Source organism: Corvus hawaiiensis, chromosome 12 (assembly GCF_020740725.1).
Source record: "Corvus hawaiiensis isolate bCorHaw1 chromosome 12, bCorHaw1.pri.cur, whole genome shotgun sequence".
NCBI lineage: Eukaryota > Metazoa > Chordata > Aves > Passeriformes > Corvidae > Corvus > Corvus hawaiiensis.
In genome coordinates this window covers 6,898,823-6,920,908 of record NC_063224.1, presented here as the reverse complement: position 1 = coordinate 6,920,908, position 22,086 = coordinate 6,898,823, and the positions used below count along the sequence as shown (strand labels likewise).

Sequence of the window (22,086 nt, the reverse complement as noted above, 5' to 3'; positions counted from 1 at the left end):
GAGAAGGACTGAGTTTCAGCAAATCTCATAAGGGCTTTTGGGTGAGGGTGTCATTAAAGCAAAAAATATTTTTTTCCTGCCTAAAAACTCCCAGTCCTAACTGTTGTCCAACTCTAATACAGATTTATGTCAGTGACAAAGGCATCATCTCACAAATCCTTTTATAGCAATTTCTAACAGGGAAAAGTTTCAGCAAGTATCTCAAGGGTTTTGAGGGGTAGAGGGATGTCACTACAGCAATAAATACCAATGCAGACTCTCATGCTCACAAGTGATCACGTAAAGCAAATGACAATCATGCAGCAGAAGCCACAGTGTTAAGAGCAGTACCAGGCCAATACTCACTTGTTTGTGCAAACTTCTCCAGTGCTATTAGTGCAAAAAGCATCACTGTTGGGTGGGACTGGAAGTTCTAAACACAGGCAGCAAGAAAAAATTAATTAATACCCAGCACAGATAGACAGAGTTGCAAGTCTGTCACAGAAGGTTTTAGGTTCAAAGGAGCCTCCAAAGTTCCTGTATTCCACCCTCCTGTGGAGAGCTGGCTCAAATAGATCAGAGCCTTGTTCCATTGACTTCTAATTAATCTCCAAAGATGGAGATCCCACAGGCTCTGGAATCTCAGTTTTTTGTAACATACACTACTGGAGTCATGTCTGCTAAATATCAACTTTTCACAATAATAACAATAAAAAAATTGCATTATAATTGCTATGTATGGGTACATACAAAAAGATCAAAGACACTTACCAAGCTGTGAAGTAAATATTCCAATATGCCTGGGCTGAGTAAGCCTATGCTCGCAGGACCTGCAAGAACATCAGAAATTAAATGCCGCCATGGGAACTACCACATACCCATCACCACAGATCTTTTAAACACAAGGTAACAAATTAAAGACCACTGAAGAACTTCACAGCAAAGCAAAACTACAATATAGAACTATTATCATTGTTCCCAGCAAAATACTTGATGCACATTTAATAATCACACAGTTACTGGCACATTAGTCCTGTCCAGTTCACTGCTCTAAGTGGGTACAGAGTTCTAGCCATACCTCAGATTTTGGAGCAAGACTGCAGCAGCCTCCATGCAGCGTTTTCACGCTCATTACTTTTGAAAAGAGACTGCTTCCCCTTTACTTCCAGAGTCAATGTGTGAAGACCAGCTCCATTTATCAATAGCTCAAAATAAGCAAAACTGAGCACCTGATAGGGCCAACTTGATAGTTAATGATATAGCTTGCAGCAGCACCAGAGCAAGCAGCCAATTTAAAATGGAAAAGCCCTGAAATAGCGTCCACTTAATCAAGAGAGAGACACAAGGGAATCAAACTCTGGCATCTACAAACTCTTAAAAAATTGCAGTGGGTTCCACCACTTCATTAACAGATTTGTTGCCTGAGCTGACACAATGAGATCTGTGTCCACTAAGATGAAAGTGGAGACAGTATCTCATTTTGGCTTAGTATAATAGAGTAGAAGTATCGCAGTACAAAAATACTTCCAGACCTTGTTCTTTACTTGTTTTTTCACAGAAATACAGTAATTGGGTTTTAATAACCATTAGATGACACCGGACAATCACTTTTCCCCCTCTATTTCCTGCCCACTTTCAGAAAAGGAAAAAAAAAACTAGATACAAAACAGACCATCAGCAGGAAGGAAACTTAATCATCAGCTTCCAACAGTGTACTAGGAAAGACAGGGAATAAAATTCTATATGAAAAGTCACTTAAAATAGAATCTTAGCAATTCTCTTTTAAGCAACACAGAAGAGAATCTTTTCAGCTATCTACAATAGAATAAGACATGTCTACTGGAAAAAGCATATTTCTTTTTTATTTCTATACAGCCTCCAAGACCACTAACTTGATACTCCTGCCTACACTCTGGAGAATGTGTCCTCAATAATTCACAGCCAGAGTGGGACTGCAGAAGAGACTGATTACCAGTGCTAAGGCAGTATAACAAACAGTGATCCTCAATCACTAACCACTCATCAGAAGGATTTGTGAATGGCTCATTCAGACACTCGAATCAACCAGATTCTGTCATGCCTGGCACCCCCTCTATGAAGAACATTATTCAGTTCTAAGAAAACACTTCTGACCTAGTCTGCATCATGGGTGCTAAAGCAGAAGGTGTTGTAGAGAGCCCCAGGTGTTGTGAGGAGAACCCCAGGGCTTTACCTGCTAATTTCTCTGCCAAGCAGCCGAGCACTGCAGTCGTGTTCCGGTGCTTGGCAGGGTGACAAGCATCCTGGCAAGCAGCAACTCCACTTAAGTTTAATATTTCAGTTAACTTCTGCAATGCATCCTGCAAAAGAAAAATCAGAAATCTCTTCAACGTTACTGACAGTTTCCCCTAATTCAGTATCATTCAACAGATTGGTTTTTATGCTACATTACTAAAGTCAGCATCATATTACAGACAGCATGGGGTGGTTATCTCCTAAGATAAGAAGATAACAATGGACAGATGAGAAGAAAAGCTCAACAGACCTAAGAGCTGTAACTTTAAAATTACCACCAGATTGTTGGTAATTGTGATCAACAGCTCAGGACACTTCTGGACATACCTAAGTGAGCTCCTCGTGGCAATAGGAAGCAATTAGCACATATGGCACCACTGTCATCTGATCTATTTCCAGCGTCCTAAAACTGACACCCTTTTCAAAAGAAAGGGACTGTTGCAGATTTTAGAATTCAGGACTAAAGAGACACGCCCCCTCCCCAAAAAGCCCAAATTCCCATCATAAATTTAGGATGTTGTCAACTTTACAGGATGTCTCAAACTGTATTCTTGAGAGCCTAAATGGTTTTCTGTAGTCACACAAATTTAGGAAGTAACCAATAAGGGTAATAAATCTAACATGTCATGCTTTGACTTGCTTTGTTCAGGCAATATGGTATGAATAAAATTCAAGATAGGTCTAGAGCATACTCTGCATTTTCAGGGTAGTTAGGGGTTAATCTAGAGCCAGAACAAGTCATCCCACAGGGAGAACCCCACCCTGAAAAGTTCCAAATTCTCCTCAGCTTTCCAGACTTCATGAAAGTTTCAGCTGATTCAGATTGAAACTGCATAATCTCAGGCAAGGATCTAATTAAAACAGAAGAACTCCTCATATTGAAGTCATCAGCAGCCATTTGGAGGAAAAATGAGCACTGCTCAAGTTGAATAGATGTGGTTTTTTGAACTGTGTTGAGCCACACTCAAATCAGTTGACTGTGCTAGAGTCTGAGGTCTGTACAGAGATCACACTGAAAAGTAGTTATGTTCTTAAAAGGAAAGCCACAAAAACAGAACTGATGAACAGGACTGAGCTAAGTGGAAAGAACAGAGAAAGAAGAAAGAATGACTGAGCTACAGACTTGGGATGGAAAAGACACTAAAATTAGACTCTTGACATACTCTGATAGTGCTTTTAGCCATTATTAGAACTGTCAGAGAGATCAACTACTTTGAGTTAAATAAAGACTTTATAGAATAAACAGTTTACTGCACTGCTCTTTTAACTTTATGGACTTTATAGCCTGCAATAACAGAAAATGAAATACAGCTTGCTGCTGTTCTCCAGCTGTCATGGAAGTGAGGCACTGACTTAAAATCCATAAGACAAAAAACTTAAAAATTATCCTGTATAGAAAGAAAATGAACAGCAGCACACACTTTACTAGGTCACATGTGGCCAGCAGACCCCACAGCTGCAGCTCCTTGTGCTGTAAAGACACAGGAAAAACCACTGTGCACCCCAGAAAAAAAGGGACCTCACTCCTTTTGTCTTGATAACGTCAACTATTTTATAGCAAACTCCTTAAAAGTACCCAAATAAAAGTCATGTGGGTTTTGAAAAACAAATCATTTGATTGCCAAGTACATTGTAGAGCCAAACAAAAAGTCCAAAATCACTCTTCCTATGATGCATTCGTAGTGGTCTCCATTTCCTTATGTCTTTTTAAAGCAGACAAAATTTCTAGTCATAGCTTCGTTTTCAAAATAATTCAGCAGTCTGTATGACAGTCATAATAAATTTCTCTTGTTTCAAAGTCTCAGATAAGTTTAATCAATAGCCTAGAGGAAACAAACCCACGTCAGGTAGTTTGAGAACTTGACCAATTCTCCAGTCACTGACGTAACCAGCTCTTTATATTCCTAACAACACCAATGGAAGACTAAAACTGGCAGCATCAGGAGCTTCAGAAATGAAAGCTGCAATGATATGATCATCAATTTCTCAAGAAACGAGATCATGACAAACATTTGAAGACAGACAAGTTCTCTGTACAAACATTATGTTTAGCATCCTAAATGCCTGAGGCTTTCACTTACACACCTACACCAACACAGTAGGAACACCTCAGGTCATCTGTCCACCCAAAACCAGATTAGTGGCCAGTAAAACAAAAGTATTCTCATTTGCCAAAGTCACATATAGATATTTCATTGTTAAAAAATGTCATTTGCTTAGCTTAACACAGCCATTGTGTTGCATTCCTCACGTGCAGGGCAGGAACAATTTCAAAGTGACTTGTCAACATGCAGCTTTGCAAATGAAAGAACAAAAGGGCAGAACTTGTGCAGCTTTTACAGCACCTGCACACCCTCCCTGCACAGTGTAAGTACCACGTGGCAGGAAAGAGTGGCAAGAAAAGCGGCCAAAACCCAAAGGTCTCTTGTTCCTTCCCCATGAACCAAATTTACCTTTTTTGGGAATGCTCCTAGCATTAATTAGCATTTAGACACCAAGTCACCCCAAATTACTCGAAGTTGAATGTTACACCCATTTTCTGAGCCACTAGCAGTCTTGCATCACTGGTGAAACCCACCCAGAGAGATCATGGGTGTGGCAACCACGAATAACTGACATCCAGCCACAGATAAACACATGTGCTTTCGACTCACTTTTGTTGGCAGTGGACATTCATCAAGTAGTAGCGTTATAACAGCTGGTCCCAGGGGATCTTCTAATGGAATAACTCTAATTAAAGACTGGACAACTTCCAACCAGCCTTCATCTGTCAACCACAAAACAGAAATCACACTCAGAATTAACAGTGCAATGCAGAAGTGTTCAAAATACATCCCTAAATGTAAATTGAAAAATCCTCAAAATTACCCAGTGAGCTTAGAGATATTGGGAAAAACAGTTTGCTTTTTACACCACTGTCGTAGTTTGCAGTAGGTTAGAAGCTTACATTCAAGAAAGAAAAAGTTTACAGCAGCTTGGGTAATAGTGAACATCTCTACTGTTTGTAGAATAGTCTAGCCCAGGCCAGAGCATCCTTTAGCTCTCACTACTATTAAGAAGGAATACTCATGGTGGTATGGACAAGTACTTTGTTCTAGTGTGATACTCCAGAGTTCAGCATCCAATGTCAACTCTTAAGTGTTAAATGCTGCATACACAATGACACTGAGGAAGTATTTCTTTTAACCACAATCAAATCCCTCTTCCTGAGTTCCCTGAAGTAACATGAGGTTCAGAGAAACTCAGTGGCGTTTTCGCATGCCTGCTGGTCTAAAGAACGTTTGTTTTCCTAAGGAACAGCTATCACTGTTGAATGAGTAGATAAGGGCTTTTACTTGCAAGCAGACAACAATCCACATAGAAGATGTTAAACTACTCTTAAAGTAAACAGATTTGGAGTTACAAGAAAATAGCTCCCTTAAAAGTGAAAATAAAGACAGTCTGTATCTGTATACAGGTGAGTGAGGTAGAAGGAGCAGCGCTCCCTTCAACAACACCACAGCAGTAACACACTGGGGTTTGAGTTCTCATAGCACATTCCCCTGAAAAACATTTTATTGAAATGCTGTAATATCTAACTGGGCTGAATAATTTACTTTAATACAGAAATATTACTTCCTAAGACCAGTACCAACATTATTAAGTAAAAAGAAAAATTCACCTAAACCAGAAGTCTGCTTGAAGTCTTAAGCTGGGAGAATTTCTCCTACTGTAGCAAAGATAACACAGCCCTTGCTACAAATGTGGCTTGTCTTGCAGGAACACTTAGTGATGGGGTTGGGACAAATACATCAGTAAAGAAGAGGTCTCGGGTCAGCAATACCCAAACCTAAAGGAAGGTGCTAGTGGCCAACACCGGAGCACGTTGGCTTAGCCCTGTCTATGTACACATAGAGGTTGTTCCTGCTCAGCTGCAAACAGCCATTCTTTGTGGCTTACAGTTTAATGCCACTACAATGTGTTTGGGGCCATCCATTGGCTGCTTCTGGAGAGTTCATGTGGGAAGTTTAACTGAATTCAAAAAAACTTCAGGCCAACGCAGTGAGCTCAGTGAAGCTCTGAAGGGCAGAACTGTGTTCTGGTTCACACATCCCCAAAGCTGCACACCACATCCTAACACAGCCTGCTGCAGTGTATTTTTCTTTGCAAAGAAAAGAGGGACTTGGGGTTTGTTCCATTTCTTTTGCTTGTGAGTCACAACTGAAATGCCCAACACAATGCCTCGATACCTGTTTCCGCCATTTCATGCAACGTGATCATTGAATAAGGAGGCTCCTGGTCACTGAAAGAGATATTACACAGGTCAAAATTTACACACAATCATCAACGTAATACACTGAGTAAAATGATTCTACACAGACAGAAAACAAATCCAGTAACCATTTAACAAAAGGAACTTACACAGGCTGCACATTGCTAATGTCATTTTCACATCTGAAACACAGATGGGATTTGAGCCTCTCTCTGGCTCAGCACCAACATCTGCACATCTGCAACAGCTGACAAGGAAATTGTGATCCACATCTGCATGTCTAAAAGCTGAACATAATAGGCTTGGTGCTGTTCATTAGCATGTTCCTTGTAGTACATAATGAGGCACTGCATGTCAGAGGTCACAAAGTGAACCCAGAGCAGTGCATAAGGGGCATCGCTTCAACAGGATTTTTTTTCTCAGAAATTCTTTGCTAAATATATAAATATATTAAAAAAAACACCACAAAACTTAAAAGGGAAGCCACCAGCATCACAGTCTTCAAGCAAGAGCAGTTAAAAGAAATAGTTAAGGCAGTTTAACAGAAAACACTTAACCCAACCCCCTTTCCAACATGAAAATCACAAAAAGTTCAAGAGATCAGCTCCTCAGTCCAGTTTGCTGAAGTAAGGACACAAAGCTTGTGTATCTGAGCACGCACTGCCAGTGAAAGTACCTAAAGCAAGACCCCAAAATCCTGTTCAGTAAGCACCTCCAGGTCCAGAAAAAGCTTATCCAGCAGCATGTCCTAAAATACTTTATTCAGTGCTCCTTGGGCACTGAGAACTAGCCCCAGGCTTAGACTTTATGTTCCACGCTCAATTTTTATCACACAGATCTGAAAAGAAATTGGAAATGTGAAATACAGAGGAATTTTATAAAATTTCAACATTAATTATGAAGATAATAAAGCTAGCTAGTTTGAGAAATCAATCTAAAGAAGAGAAAAATTTCAGCTTTGATGTAATATATATGATGTAAATACATGTCCTTTTTTTCCTTACAAAAAGGTGAACACATTCTTAAATATTTCCACAAGAAAATGCTAAAGTGAAGTTTATCCCATTTTTATATTGCCACAACATTTAAAAACAAACAGTTGGCTTTTTTTTTTTAAACTTGAAGCATCTTCACCTTTCTTCGGGAAAGTAATCTGCCCAGAAGGAAAAAAGTGCAGTACTGCAGAATTACATCACGAGAAAGGATAGAAAGATTCAAAGAAAGGAGAAAAAAAATCCCAACAAAAATCCCAACCATAAGTACAAGTAAAGGCTATGATAAAGAATGACATTTTTATCTGCAAGATTTCTGATTTTGTCCTAGGTAGCAGATGTTCACAGTACTGGCACTGAGCAAAGGACAGTCCTGTCCCATTGATTTGCCATTTTAAGCACTTAATTTCCAAACATCTCCTCCAGGACACACCTTCCTCATTTTGAAACAAAATAGCCATTTTGGGAATTTCTTAATTTGCAAGGCAGCTTTTCATATAAGCCCCAAATTCAGAATTTATCCTTCTGAGTTTATGAAATTAAGCTTCTAGAAAGCAGCTATCTCTAGATAGGACAGAAAAAAAATTATCAGTTGTCAGACATGTTTTAGGTCAGAACTTTGAGACTTGATAAAACCAAACAACAATAAGAAAAAAAAGGAACCCCAAGAAAAAACAAACAAATAGCAAACAGGGAAAGCAACTATTCATTGTTTATCACAGTGCATTTCACTACAGTCTGCAAAAAAACCCCTGTAAAAATACAGTAGCTTCAGGAATTTGTCAGAAACAGGGGCAGTGAAATAACTCCAGGGGCAGTGAAATAACTACGCTTATTGTCCCTCAGTAGCATAGGAAAGTGCTTACAAGATTACAACACTGATTGCAGTACCCACAGGAACAGGATCAACTGTGCTCAAAAGTGTTGTGAAACAGCTTAGGGAGCTGAACTTGGGGGAAAGGAGACAGCATGTGAGACTGGGCAGACTTTAAAAAACGTTTGCCATGATTTTAACTTCACCATTTGAAGACAGAGCACAAAATAAAACCTGTTAAAAAACCAACCAAACACACACCTTAAGACTTAAATGTTCGTGAAAAACATCAGTCATGGTATTTGTGCTTAAAGACAGCAGGAAAGCAAACTCCTCCTCTGCAGGCACATTCCAGAGTTGATGTAGGTACATGAATCAAGCCTCACTTATTCTGAGCCTCATCCACCTTAAACTCAAACCCCAGCTGTCAGGCTGGAATAAGGTTTTTCCTTCAGATCTGATCTCCTCAATTCCTACATTGCACCTAATCCAAAAGGTGACAAGCTAACTTAACCCATCATTTTTAAGGGCCTTTTAAAACTTTGTAGAAAGCAACACAAAATCAAAAAGAGACCAAAAAAAAGGATGGGCCCATAAATACCCCCCACACCCTTAATGGATGCTTTGAGCATGCCAGGAATGCAATACTGGGATTGTGAGTTGGGCAGTCACAACATGAGATCTTTAAAAAGTAGTCAGACTTATAACTGGAAGGAAAACCTCAGTCTGTTTATCCAGGCTAACAAAGATCAAAGCTCCCTATTTTGCTTCACCATTTCCAAAGTAGTTAAATACAGCCTGCAAACAGAAAACTGCACAACAACCAATTTTTAGGACAGAAGTTCCCAGACTCTGGAATGTTTATTGCTTCCTAAACTGTGTATCTGTGCCAGGTAGGAAATCCTGAGCACACTCCTCATCCCACATGGGTGTAGGCCCATACAGGAACTGTGAGAAAGCTCCTCAGCTCCTGGAAGAGTCTGTACCTGGGCACTCAGGAGCTACTTCTATTACCTAGGAAAGGTGCTCCTCTCCTAAGCCTCCAGATGGAAACACGTGGCTGCTTCTGGGAGGGTCAGGTGTAGATCGGTGAGAGGCTGGAGCCACAGTTTGAGAGAAGACAAGAACATTTTCATTCATGTTGAATTATTCCTTGAGGAGGTACTTACTTATCTACCAACGTCCGAATTACAGCCAGTGTGTCAAGTACCAGCCCATCCACATTCTGTTTTTTCCTTCTTGGTTCATGAGGTCCTCGGCCCCTCCTGGGCGGACGGACAGGGTCCCTTGGGTGGCTTCTTGCTTCAGGGATGCGTGCTCTGCTGTTCTCCGTTTGCCGGCCCTGAGAGTCCACATTGTCCTCGGCCCCGCTGTCGTCACGGCAAACACATGAGTTTCCCATGCTGCCAGCCCCCAAGGCTCCCAGGAAATGGGGAATGTAGTGCTCTAGAGTCAACAGCAGACCTTGGAAAAGGCTTCTGCTAGCATAGAACACAACTAAAGCAACTACAATCATCTAGGAAGTTTTAAGAGAAATGTTTGTGTGATCCTGGACTGTGATCTTTTTGCATTATAAACGTTGCTACCAGCTGGAATGAGTGGGAAGTTGGAGACTTAGCTGCCGACAGAATCACTTAAAACACACATTGGTCATCCAGAAGGAGGTCTGAAAAAGCAAACCCGGAACAAGAGTCAGTGTTACTACTGCTAGAGAACAACAGAAGAATTCCTATTTTAGTAAACAGAATCAGTTTTGGTGGATAAAGCAGCTAAGAAACACAAGGCTTTACCTGAAGTCTATTGTGGGGAAAGGGAAAGGAAGGAAGAGGAGGAGGAGGAAGTTCCCCTGGTAAGCAGCTCTCGCCCACGCACCATTCCTTTCTACACTACCTATTACTTCCCAGCTCCTTCACGGATTTTGGATGCAGAGGAACAAGTTTGTCTGTAAATCTTGCACACCACTACCCTTTAAATACTAAGTATCAACGAACCAGTTTCATTTACCCTTTACAGAGACATATGGCTTATGCCACCCCAATAAAGGCTGTACACTTAAGGTTCTCATTTCACATCAGGAACATTTTCAGACTATAAAATAGGCAAAATTGTAAAGAACTAATCTTACAACAATAGATTTAACAGAGAACCATTTAGTCCACCTGTGCATAAACAAACATTTTTGGAAAATGCCTGCATCTCCTGCGTTCTCACCTAAAGCAGCACCAACGCTGAACTAAACAGGAATTACAGACACCACTTCAATGCCTTACAAATCTAACTGGGATTTTGAAATGGGTGTTGTGTGCCTGTTTGGATCTAGTGTCAAACCAGTCTTCCCTTTCTGGGAACAAAGACTAATTCAATCATTCTTCTGTTCTTCATTCAAATGGTTTGGATCACATACAGGCCCAGTAGCAGCTGAGACCACAGGGCAGTCTCTCCCAATTGTTAACTTGAAAATGCAAGAGAAAAAGGATTCAAAGCCCTGTTTCATAACAAGTTATGTTTCAAGCCATAGGACATATTTCTGTAGAACCTTACATAAAGTCTCAGGTAAAATAAAACCCTACAAAAGATATAATTTCACTACTTACACACTTCAAGCATGTCAGAATAAATAACTAACTTTTATCCTTTTAGGAATCAAATTTAACATTTACACTAGAAGTTACGGTGAATATCCTGTAATAGGTTATTACTATTCTTTGATTATTAATCGAAGATTAATTAACAATTATTAACGAGATTATTAATAATCTCATTAACAGCAGACACGTAGCACCCTAAATTCAAAAGGAAGTCAAAGAGCTGACACCTTTCAAATGTGGAAAGCCCCCACCATCAGAGCCAACTGGCAACTCTGCAGTTGCTGGCTGCCCTTTGGGACAAGATCACAACAACATTCAGGAAGCCAGACACTGGTCATATGAGCAAGTCTTGGGATGTCAGCTGTCACTGGAAAAGCTCTCACAGGCACTTCTGTAGTTTGAAGCACATCATCTTTTAGCACAGTGAAATGTTCAATATCAAGAAATTAACTGGAGGCTAACTAAGAAAAAAAAAAATCAGTTCCTCAAGGGACATTAATTGGAAAAAAATAAAAGATCTTGACTTCTTGTTCAAGAAACTCCTAAACCACAGATCATTAAAAGGGTTTCAGCATCACATCATGCTTGCCTTATCCCCTGAGAAGTTTGGCTACCAGGCTCAGAGTCCTTCCATCTGAGCCAATAGAGCTGTCACCTTCTCAGTCAGCGAGTCACAAGCAGATGAGAGGTGCCAGTGCAGATTGCAAGGACCTCAAACAGAATTGTCTAAGTTCACAACCGGTTCAAATTACTTTATTGATTTTAAAAAGAACTAGTTATGTTAAATGCAAAACATGTCTTCCTAGGGAGTATGTATGTATTTATGAATCTAGGTCATTTAAGGGCATTTTAGCAAGATAATACTAAAATGTAAAACTGTTACAGATTTAGAATCTGAATAAAGTTGTTCTGTAACTTATGGAAATGTTAACACAGTGAATCTATCTTGTCATAAACAAGAATGGAAAAGCTGTATTTTAGAGATTAGCAGTGAGTAAGAACCTACCTAAAGAAACAACAATAGACATATGTCAAGATTAAAGCTGATTATTGAAACCTAAGTTTTTCTGGCTGTCAACTTAAAGTGTGATTAAAAACAAGTAATTATGATCAACTCACCTGTAAGTTTGCTTGGTTCAGGAATGGCTGGGGGTGCTCACAAAGTGCTGTAGCAGAAGTGGATTGTTCTCCTCCAGGGCACAAAGTCGTATCTGGAAAAGGCAGTGCTCTGTAAGCCTTTATGGCGGGCAGTGAGTCATTACTGACTCTGCTGTCACTTCTAGGAACTACGCTGAGGAGTCCCTGAGGACAGAAGGAAAGAAAGAATTCACTTGGAAACTGCATCTAAGGTAAATGTACTCCACCTCCTCCCTACACCTGCCATGACATCAAGCCGTGCTGCTGTTATTTTCAGCTATATCCAGCCTTTACAGAGGGAATTCTATCAAGGCTTCAAAACCCTTTGTCATCTACAAGCTTTAAGACTAGACATGGATACAGAAAACCCAACCTGTTTTTACAGCCCTGGTATTTCAGACACCACAGCACCAAGTGCAGAGCAGTGACCAACTCCTCACCTCAAATTACTCCCTACTGGAGGAAGAAGAGAAGCAATAGTATCTGCTCCAGATCACTCTCAAGTAGACACAGCAGAAAATAAAAGTGCACTATAAAAGTTGATTAGATAACAGGAAGAGAGAAATGACAGGATAAACTCCCCTTATTTAGTAAAGAGCTGGGTTTGACAGCATTCACTTGGCTCTTGCTCACCATCACATACAAGGAGCTCATTGTCAAGCCTCAAACAAACTGAAAGGCTAAATAATTAGGAACACAAGGTAGGAGAGATTGCTACAGATCTGCTCACAAACCAGTTTGTCTGGATAGAGCTCGAATGCAGGAAGAAAGGTTCTGAAGTGCAAAGGAAAATAATAAAAATACAAGTTTTTATTCTGTAAGAAATAGCTGCTACTGATACCTCTCACCAAACAGCACAAAATGCTAATGCCTGACCCCTTCTCTACACCAGAGAGCCCCTGTGGGACACCCACTGAACAGCTGCTCCAGCACATCTTGCCCTCGACAAAGCCCCAGGATCAGGTGCTGCTGGAGCAGGACCCCTTCCCTGCATGGGAGAAAAGCAGCTGCAGCCTCCTGTGCCCCCACACACCTCCACTGGATGGGCCACTGGGACCATCCCCACCACAGAAAGCAGCTGCTCTCCTAGCAGGCTCAAGCAAGTGCATGGATGCACAAAGGAGTTACGAGCTCCACAGGGTGACCAACCTGCCATGGTTGCAGGTCCAAGTGGGAAAGATGAAATCATCATCCATTGAAAGGGATGCTGTGGGAGTGCAGATGCCCAGCCTGCCCCAGACAGGCCTCCTCTGGATCATCCAACCGAGCACGCCAGTGGAGGAGTTGGCTCCAAGTGGCACTGGGATCATTTCTCTGCAATGTGCAGCCCAAGAGTCGGTGATTCATCCCCTCAAATATTTGGTTACAGCCAACCATAATACTGCCTCATGATGGAAAATGCCTCTTCTTTCCATGAAATGGAGTGCAGCGCCAAGCAAACAAAAAACCCCTCGTGCACACAAACGAGGAGGGTTTCAGCTACCAAAAACACTTTTCCAGTTTCTGTCACCACTACAAGAGTAAGACCAGTGATTTCTCCTCTTGAGCAGAGTAACACAAGAGCTCAGTCAATAAACCATACAGTAAAGTTGACAGTTTTTCAAAAGCAAAACTGTGAGAGTTTTGGCCAGCAGTTTCCTATTAAGGAGATAAAATAATTAGAAATATTTCCTCAGCATTTCTTTCCCAAAGAAATAATGCTCCTAAAAAGGAAGACATGGAAATACTTGTGATGCCAGTCAGATGAAAGTTCAAACTAGGAGGAAACACAGCTATTAATCATTGCAAGATAATCAACTTTGATACAGGAATAAGAGAAAGAAGAAGGCTGTTTGCAAAACAAGCTTTTATAACAAGGAGAATAATTTAATTTTGAAATGATGCGGATAGTAGTGAAAACCAAGAATTTCCAGTAAATTACATACAGCTAGAATGTGAAATGGAGACTTTCTCAGGAGATCCCATTGACATGCAAGGTCAACCTCTCACCTGTAAGACTTGTGCAACTAAAGAGAAGGAGCTGCTGGGTGTCCAGCGTGGTACCACACAGTGCACGCAGTCAGGGGACTGCAGGCTTTGGGAGGAGCCAGTAAATACCTTGCTGGTTCTTTTGCATGTGGTAACCAACCACCATATTGTGTAATCTGAAGCAAACCCCTAATTCAATTCTATTTAAAAATACCTTGGAGGATTAAGACTAGTGTCAAAACTCGATGGGAAGCAGCCTTTACTGGCATGCAGCATTTCACAAAGCCATTGCCACAGCTGGTTGCTTTCTCGCTGTAGCAAGAGCACCCTAAACTGAAAGCAGACTGACCTTGAGCATGCCAGTTTCACAAAGTGAGACTCATCATGTCTCAAAGCTTTCCAGCTCCTGCACAAGTGCTCATCAGTGAAAACCCCCAGGGTTGTACAAGGTTTACTACACAAACAATCAGGCTTTAACCCTGATGTCTTGTCCAGGTAATTCATCTTTGTCACAAACACACAGGAGCTGGAGGATCTGATCTCTTGTTTGACTTGATGTGGTAACAGTAGAAGCAGAAAGAAGCAGACAGTAACTACCACCACAGCTTCTTTTTCTGTAGACTCACTGTGAAAGTCAGATTTTATAGTCACTTGCTCATTGCACTCCTTTGTCTTTTCACTTCCTTTAAACCCCTTTTTTAAGCTGGTACAGGAACACTAAAATTGCAACATGGATTTAAAGTGAATTTCATTTTCTCACTTAAATGAGTGTCTCCAGAGCAGGCCTGGTAGGGATTCCTCCCTGCACAGTTTTTCCCTTACTTCTGGATACAGAGACACTAGGACATGTCAGGCATTAGACTGTTCAGCTTTTTTTCTGAAAGGGAAACGGAAGCATTTACCACCTTCTGAGCTTCCCCATCTCAGAGGTCATCATTTGTCATCTCACAATCATTTAGGTGGAACTGTCCTTTGTACTACAGCCTCCAGAAAACCTCAACTTTGCTTCACATCTAAATCAAAGCTGGTATCGATCACGCTTCCTGCTTCTCAGCTCCCCAAGCCACAGATGGATCATTAAATTTCTTATCAGAGACAGAGCTTAAGTTATGCTTTGAGGCAGATGAAAGCACTTCTGAGATAATGATCTTTTAAAGAGATAGTGGTATCTGACAGCCCAGTGAAGTTGAACAAGAGGTGCCTCCAGCAGGATGACGTGGTCTGGCAGAGCTGAACAAGCTCAGCAGCTGCCCAAGGAGCGGAGTATAACGCACTGCTTCAGAAGTGGCAGGAAGATAAAGATAATGCCCTGTAGATGGCAAGGAACACTAATCCTATAAACTGCAGGGATACAAGCACATGAAATAAAATCGATTAGCTATACCCTATTAAGTTTTGGCACAGACCTTCATTTGGAGGCTTATAAATAACTCTTTCAATTAATTCAAGTTAATCTTCCTTGCTGCCCAGAAAGTTAAAGGCGTTATCAACAATACAATTCTAACAAAGGCCTTCATGATATCAGGATTCAAAATTAAGTAAGAAAACCCCACCAAAAAAACCCAAAACGTCTCCCAAAAAATCCACAAGAAATTCCAGAACAGACAATGCTGGGAGGAAAGTGACTCTTTGCATAGCAAACAGAACTGTAGAATGGCAAAGAAACCATACCAAAAAAAAAAAAAAAAAAAAAAAAAAAAGAAGCAAGCTTTTTTCTAGTAAAATTTACAATAGTCCATTTCAGAAAGGAAAAGGCTTTATCTCTGTCAGTATCCAGAAACCAATGAAAGAGTTCTCTTCAGTCATGTGAGGATCAACTCCTTGTAAACTGCAATACTTAAAGCACCTTGTACATGAGCAAAATATAAACCACAAAAACATTTTGAGAGGCAAGTCAAGAGACTAGCCAACTCAGTCACACTGGGAACTAGAATTAGGGCTAACACAGGGGCATCCAAGGCATCACACTCTGGGAACCAGGAATATGCTACAAGGAGGGAGTGCTGGAATCGGGGACAGATTCTTGTCAGCAAACCACAAGCTTCAGGTAACTGAACCAGAACAGTGGCAACCCAGAGGTTGGCTGTTTCTTGTCTAAACTAATCTCCGTGCTTTTGTTTTTTCTAACTCAGAACTGGGCTTGTTTTCTGGGGAACATTGGGTGCAGAACTATTCTGTAGAAGGCAGAACAGTCTCCAGCTGTAGACCACAGAACTAAGCTCAGCTACACGGCATGACTAAGCTGTTATGAACATGTAAAATTCACATGTCCAAAAACTGCTTTCAGTGTAACATTTTGACAGCATTGCTGAAAAACTCAGTGATGCCTCAGTTGGAAGCCTGCATTGTCAGCTGTCTGACAACTGCCTCAGTGAGCAGGGCACAGAGCAGACAGTGTCTAGAAACAGGCTGAAGACATTTCCATTTCTGGATAATCAAAGCAGCATCAGAGGATGGCCTGACCTTCCAGTGGCCAGAGTTGAGAGCCACCTTTGTGGCTTTCTCTGCCAGCCATGGAAAGCTGGCTGCTCCTCGTTAGACAAAGTTCAGGACTGTATTGGCAGAGCAGGAAATATCCTTCTAACTCTTTCCTCCTGTTAGTGGATACAGTGACAGCTGCTCAAGAGACTGTCATCTGAGTCCAATACAACATGTAGGTCACTAGGTTAGCAAACCTGCCTTGGAAGCACTCATGGAAAGCGTGATTCCTGAACTACCTGGGGCTCCCAGGGCTGAAGAATACCTGATGCACAGCCCTGGGCAGGTCACTGGAACCCCCTTATCTCACTTAATTAAAACCCACCCACACAAGAACTCAGCTTCATTTCTCCCCATTTGTCTCTTCAAATTCTGCCTTCAGGGCCTTTCCTTTCTGCCCTGCTACAAGTCTCCCAGTGAAGCACACTGAACGAGAGATCCCAGTGTGGATTAGCCAGCCACGTGTAACAAGTGCTTCTGCCAGGTCTCACAGGTGTTCTGCTCCAACCACTGAGCTGTGGTATTTTCTTACAGTGCTTTAGGGCCTCTGTCAGTACGAAGAAACCCAGAGGGAAGTTGGTCAAAGGAGGGGAAGGGGGCTGACTGCCCTAGAGACTGCTCGGACAAGCGCAGGTGGGTAAGAAGTGGGAGGAAGATGAGCACGTACGTGTCTCACGAGGCAGTCTACATATGGTTTAAGCAAGACTGTGCACCCAGTTTAGTCATAAAAGGCAGAAAGTTCAAAAACTATTTAAGAGGCTTTCAAAATCCTGTAATAGTACCAGGAATGCAAAGTCTCAGTCACCTGGGGCTTCTGTTAAATAACTTTCTGAGGCATTTCAGGAGAATTAAGATTAAATTGTTTTGATCATTACATTTAAACATCCCTTCACTAAATGTTACAAAGGGGTAATGCTCTAAAGAGAGGATAACTCACCTATTGTAACTTTTTTTTTTTAATCTTTTATTTCAGGACTGATACATTAACCAGAGTTTGAGTGCAAACACACACCATTCTTCATTCACCATTAGCTGACTGTTTTTAAAAGCAGGGAGAACAATTCTAAGCCTGCTCCATGCCAGACAGCTTTGCTTTTAGAAAAAAAGAATAAAAAAAAAAAGCATGCTGGATTTCCTTTTTTCAGTATGACTTTCTAGCATGTCCCACTGTCTGCAGGAAGGTGTAAGATACACATGAACAGTGCAGCCTCCTAGTTCACCAGCTGCCCTCTAACCTATGATTCAAGCTGTAATTGTATCTGTTTGTGCACATGCACTGAAGCCAGCAATCCAAAAACCCATGCCAACACTTCAGATCAAAATGTCCTCAACTCTTGTCCTTCTCCTCACATCTAACAAAACACCAAGATATGCAGATAATTAGAGCAAAAGGGAAGCATTTTCTACCAAAAAAAAAAAAAAAGCACCTTAGAAAGGGAGAAAATTAATTACAGTTGTGTTTCATATACTCAGAAACCACTCCTTCCCCAAGGGGAGAGATTTATTAGGAAAAAGATGGATTTCTTGTTACTGATCATGGCAACTCACTGAATTCCATCTAACAAACATGGATTAAAACCAAGGAGTAACAACCTCATCCCACACTTTGGACTGCCAGGTATCCTGACTGAATGGGCAAAGCCCACCAACTACACAAAGTTCCCGTGGCAGAACTGTGCTTCCAAAGCACAAGTTTGGTCACAGTAATGGTAGATCAAGGGCAGGTAATTACAAGCACTGCTGAAGAGAGATCGTGATGCATTGGTCAGTCACGCAACCTCATGAGTCATGTGTGAACATCTGACTTTTATTAGACCTCAGCAACATAATGAAGAATAGAAAAGGAAATAAAGGTCATGCTGGCACAGCCACTGCCCTGCAATGCCAACTTTACAGTTACCACACGCAGACCAGGAAAATAAAATATATTGTGAGGACACAAGGAAATACAAAGCACATGAGATACTTGAAAGACAAGGAATCCCAGCAAAGAACCACTGCCTGCACTGCTTTAAAATGAATGAATAAATTCAAAGTCTACTGAGTAATCATTAGTTTAATAGAGGAAACAAACCCCACAAAAGCAGTTTGAAATGCTGAACACAACACATTGATAACAGAGCAGAATAGGATAAATATCATGACATTAGCTGGCCTTCAATTTACTACAAGGTGACAGCATTTTAAGTTGCTGCCTCTGTGTTGAGAGGGAAACCACACAGTGCACATGATGAGCCTTGCTCCACTTTGTGAGGATATCACCACATAACTACATGACCAGCAGAGAACATTTCCAAACACAGCACATTGCCAGGTAGGGGAGATAATGATATGAAAGAATTTGAATGAAGAAACCTAGAGTTACAGGCCAGGAAGTGTTCCATGACAAATCACTGCCTTTATCACTAACTTACTGCTTACACTACTAAATCTCTTTCTGTTATTCCTTAATTTTAACAAACAAGAAAAAAGCTTGAAGAAAATTGACTCTGATTCCACCTGATGGGCAGGAAATGAGAGCTGTTTTACTTTATAGGAGGGAACCAAAATATTATAAGTGATCTATTTCAGTCCTATCCATTAGACTCACAGCAAATGAAATGCATTGCAAGCCAAGACCTCCTAGGTGAAAACACTGATAATGTACCAAAGAAGAGCACTGCAGGGTTGTGCAGAAAACCATCATGTCCCTCAAGAGGAAGAAAAAAGAACATTAAGAAAAGCACAAAATAATCTATCAGTGAGAGTACAAGGGAGCCACTGACTGATCACCAAATTATGAGGCCACAGAGTAGGATACCACAGTGGCTACCACGGAGCATTGCAGTCAAACTCCACGTATAAGAGGCTGAAAGTAAATAAAAAGGAAAGTTAAAGACCTCAGGGAAACCAATAAGCCCATGTCCATGCAAGCACACACTGGTATCACAGCTGATAAGGGAGGTGGACAAGCTGGATTAGGTCTATCAGCAATGTAAGAGTGGGTAAACAAGCAAGGCTAAGCTAATAAACAATCAGCATCAGCAAGAGTTATGACAAGAGTTGTGCAGAATGCAAAACACAGCACTAAAATACCCTGGAGGAGCTTCCTACTCAAGTGATGGACAGGGGAAGCTGAAAACTTTCAGTTAGCAGGAACCTCAAGAGAACATCTGGCTGAAAAGGGCAGAGACAAGAAGTGATCATGCAACTACAATTGTGCTTCACTCATCTGAAAAAGAACACACCACGGGAAATTCACAATCTGTTCAAGCAGACCTGTAAATAGAAACAAACAGCAGAGACTGGGGCACAAAGCAATAATAGCAATGTCCTAAAGGGAGGGACAGAGGAATGGGTGCCAGGAGGAGAAAGGGCCTCTCTTGCTGAGTGGACTTCGGCAGAGAACAAAGACACAGGCAAAAGCGCTTACAGAAGAATGGGCCAGATTTAGATCAAAGAACAGATCAATTCTGTGCATTTGGATAAATGCAGAACAAAACCACATTTAACAGCATCACAGACTCTTAAAATAATATGACAAGTTTTGAGAATGCACAGTCCTCCGGAAATCCACAGTCAAATACAGGAATCCAAGAGGAGACAAGATGCAAGGGAGTATTTCAGATGGCTCATAGGTGATGAGAACATTCACCGCTTAAAAATCTGTATAGTTTAGCAAGAAAATAGCAAAAATTTTAATACCAGGAAGTAAACAAGGGAAAGTCACAGTACACAAGTGGATGTAGGCTTCCACATGATGATAACCTCATGGCAGTGATGGATGTAGAGAAAATTAGTAGAAAAGCAGAACTGAGCTGAGGACCACCATGAGAAAACAACACCAAAACAAATACATGCATTCAATGCAAGACAAAGGACAGAAAAACAAAAATCCTGAGGCAAAGCTAGTGCTAAGTAGAAAAAAAAAAAAAAAAATCTCTTGTATTGAAGAAAACAGACACTGATGCAGACATAAAATGAAACAAAACCCCACCAAACACACCAGCATTCAGAAAACAGAGCAGGCTGAATAAATTTAGGAGAGAAAAGGCAGCTCTAATGTCTTTCTCCATGGACCAAAGTTTCACTGTGTGAGAAAAACTGATAACACCAGCTGAGCACCAAAATGAACTCTGGCCTCAGGGATGGGAGTTTGCAATAACAAAACAGAAAATGAAAAGTAAGGTGACTACAGTCGTTCTTGGGACCTACATTAAGATTGTGGCCAGAAGGGACACTGCACCTACTGCTACACGGCAGAACATATAAAAGAACAGCAGCTCCTAAAAAGAGGGGGTCAATGAAGGCATGCGAGATAGAAACAGCGATCAGCAGGACGGAATCAAAGCGCTTAAAAGAGAAACTCATGCTCGATACGGGCATAATACAAGCAGTGAAAAAAATCCTGCTTTATAAGCACTGAAGTGGGAGAACAGAGCAGAGCCGAGGTGTTACCGCAACCCGTAGCAAAGGTGCCGCTGCCTAATCTATCGCTTAAGAATGCAAAACAAAAGATACAGGTAAACGAGTGGCCTGCTCCACACCTTCATACCTCCTCTGTAAAGACAGAAAACTCGCTCTGCATAAATACTCTTACACTAAGAGCGAGAAATAGTTTTCAAGATTCTGACTCCTCACATTCATGTAACAATATTCAAGGGCTCAAGAACACTGTCGTGTTTCCGAGCTGCCAGGGCAGCACGTCGAGTCTGCGATTCCGCGATTCGATGTCATTTTGCCCCTCGCACACCAAAACCGCTATAGCCAAGCCCTTGTTTTGCAAGTCATACGAGCACCCGGGAGCTCTCCCCGCACCCGGGAGGCGCCGTTAGGAACTTCCAACCCCTCCCGGCCCTGAGCAGCGCCGGACTCGGGGCGCCCCAGCTCGCCAAACCCACCTTTCATTCACCGTTTGCCGCTTTCTTTACCGAGCTCCCAACTCCACACGCGAGCTCAGCTCTGCCCAGCTCCGGGGCCTCCGGGAGAGCTCAGCGAGCCCGGGGGCTGCACCTCGGCCACCCGGGGGCTGCACCTCGGCCACCCGCCTCTTCGCGCTGGTTGTCCCCCCCGGGAGGAGAGGTACCGGTGGCCCCGGAGAGGCAGCCGGGGGGTTGCTACAATCTCTGGGGGGCAGCTGCATCAGCCACCAGAGCCGACGGGACCCCGGGCCGCTGCCTGGGGCCGGGGGGGGCTGCGCTGGCCCGGCCCCCGCCCCAACCTGCACCTGCCCCGGCGGCCCCCAGGGAAGCGGAGAGCGGGTTGGGGTAAGCACGGTGCCTTCGCTCATTAACGCACGGCCGGCACCGGGGCCACCAGCGCCCAGCCCGGCGCTGTCCCTTCCCCGAGCCCAATGCGCGCCCCGCTCCACCCCAGCCCCGCAGCATCCGCCCGCCGGGCCGCGCCCGCCCTGCCTCACCTCAGCTCCGCGCAGCCCCGCCGGGAGCGCAGCGGGGCCGCCGCGAACCGCGCGCCCTCCGCCCCTAACCGGCCCCGGCCCGGCGCTGCCGCCGCTCCTTTGTGCCGAAAGATGGAGGCGACTCACGGCGCGGCCCCGCCCCGGGCCCAGGCCCCGCCCGCCCCGCGGCCCCGCCCCCCGCCGTCTCCCGGGCGACCCGCCCCGCC

The 22,086-nt window shown here is 42.6% G+C and overlaps 1 protein-coding gene across 2 annotated transcripts in view; it reads right to left on the bottom strand.

Moving 5' to 3' along the window:
* RSPRY1 (ring finger and SPRY domain containing 1) overlaps positions 1-21,985 on the bottom strand; it is a 35,852-nt gene extending 13,867 nt beyond the window's left edge. The window contains exons 1-8 of one of the 2 annotated variants that reach the window (XM_048316795.1): positions 21,881-21,985; positions 12,019-12,201; positions 9,481-9,977; positions 6,483-6,535; positions 4,908-5,020; positions 2,192-2,318; positions 751-809; positions 346-412 (exon numbers count right to left, since the gene is read on the bottom strand). In XM_048316795.1, coding sequence (XP_048172752.1) covers positions 346-412; positions 751-809; positions 2,192-2,318; positions 4,908-5,020; positions 6,483-6,535; positions 9,481-9,827 — 766 coding nt within the window. In that variant the 5' untranslated portion in view covers positions 9,828-9,977; positions 12,019-12,201; positions 21,881-21,985. The remainder of the gene's footprint in view (positions 1-345; positions 413-750; positions 810-2,191; positions 2,319-4,907; positions 5,021-6,482; positions 6,536-9,480; positions 9,978-12,018; positions 12,202-21,880) is intronic. The other variant, XM_048316796.1, reaches the window with a different exon arrangement.
* Between the last annotated feature and the right edge of the window lie 101 nt (positions 21,986-22,086).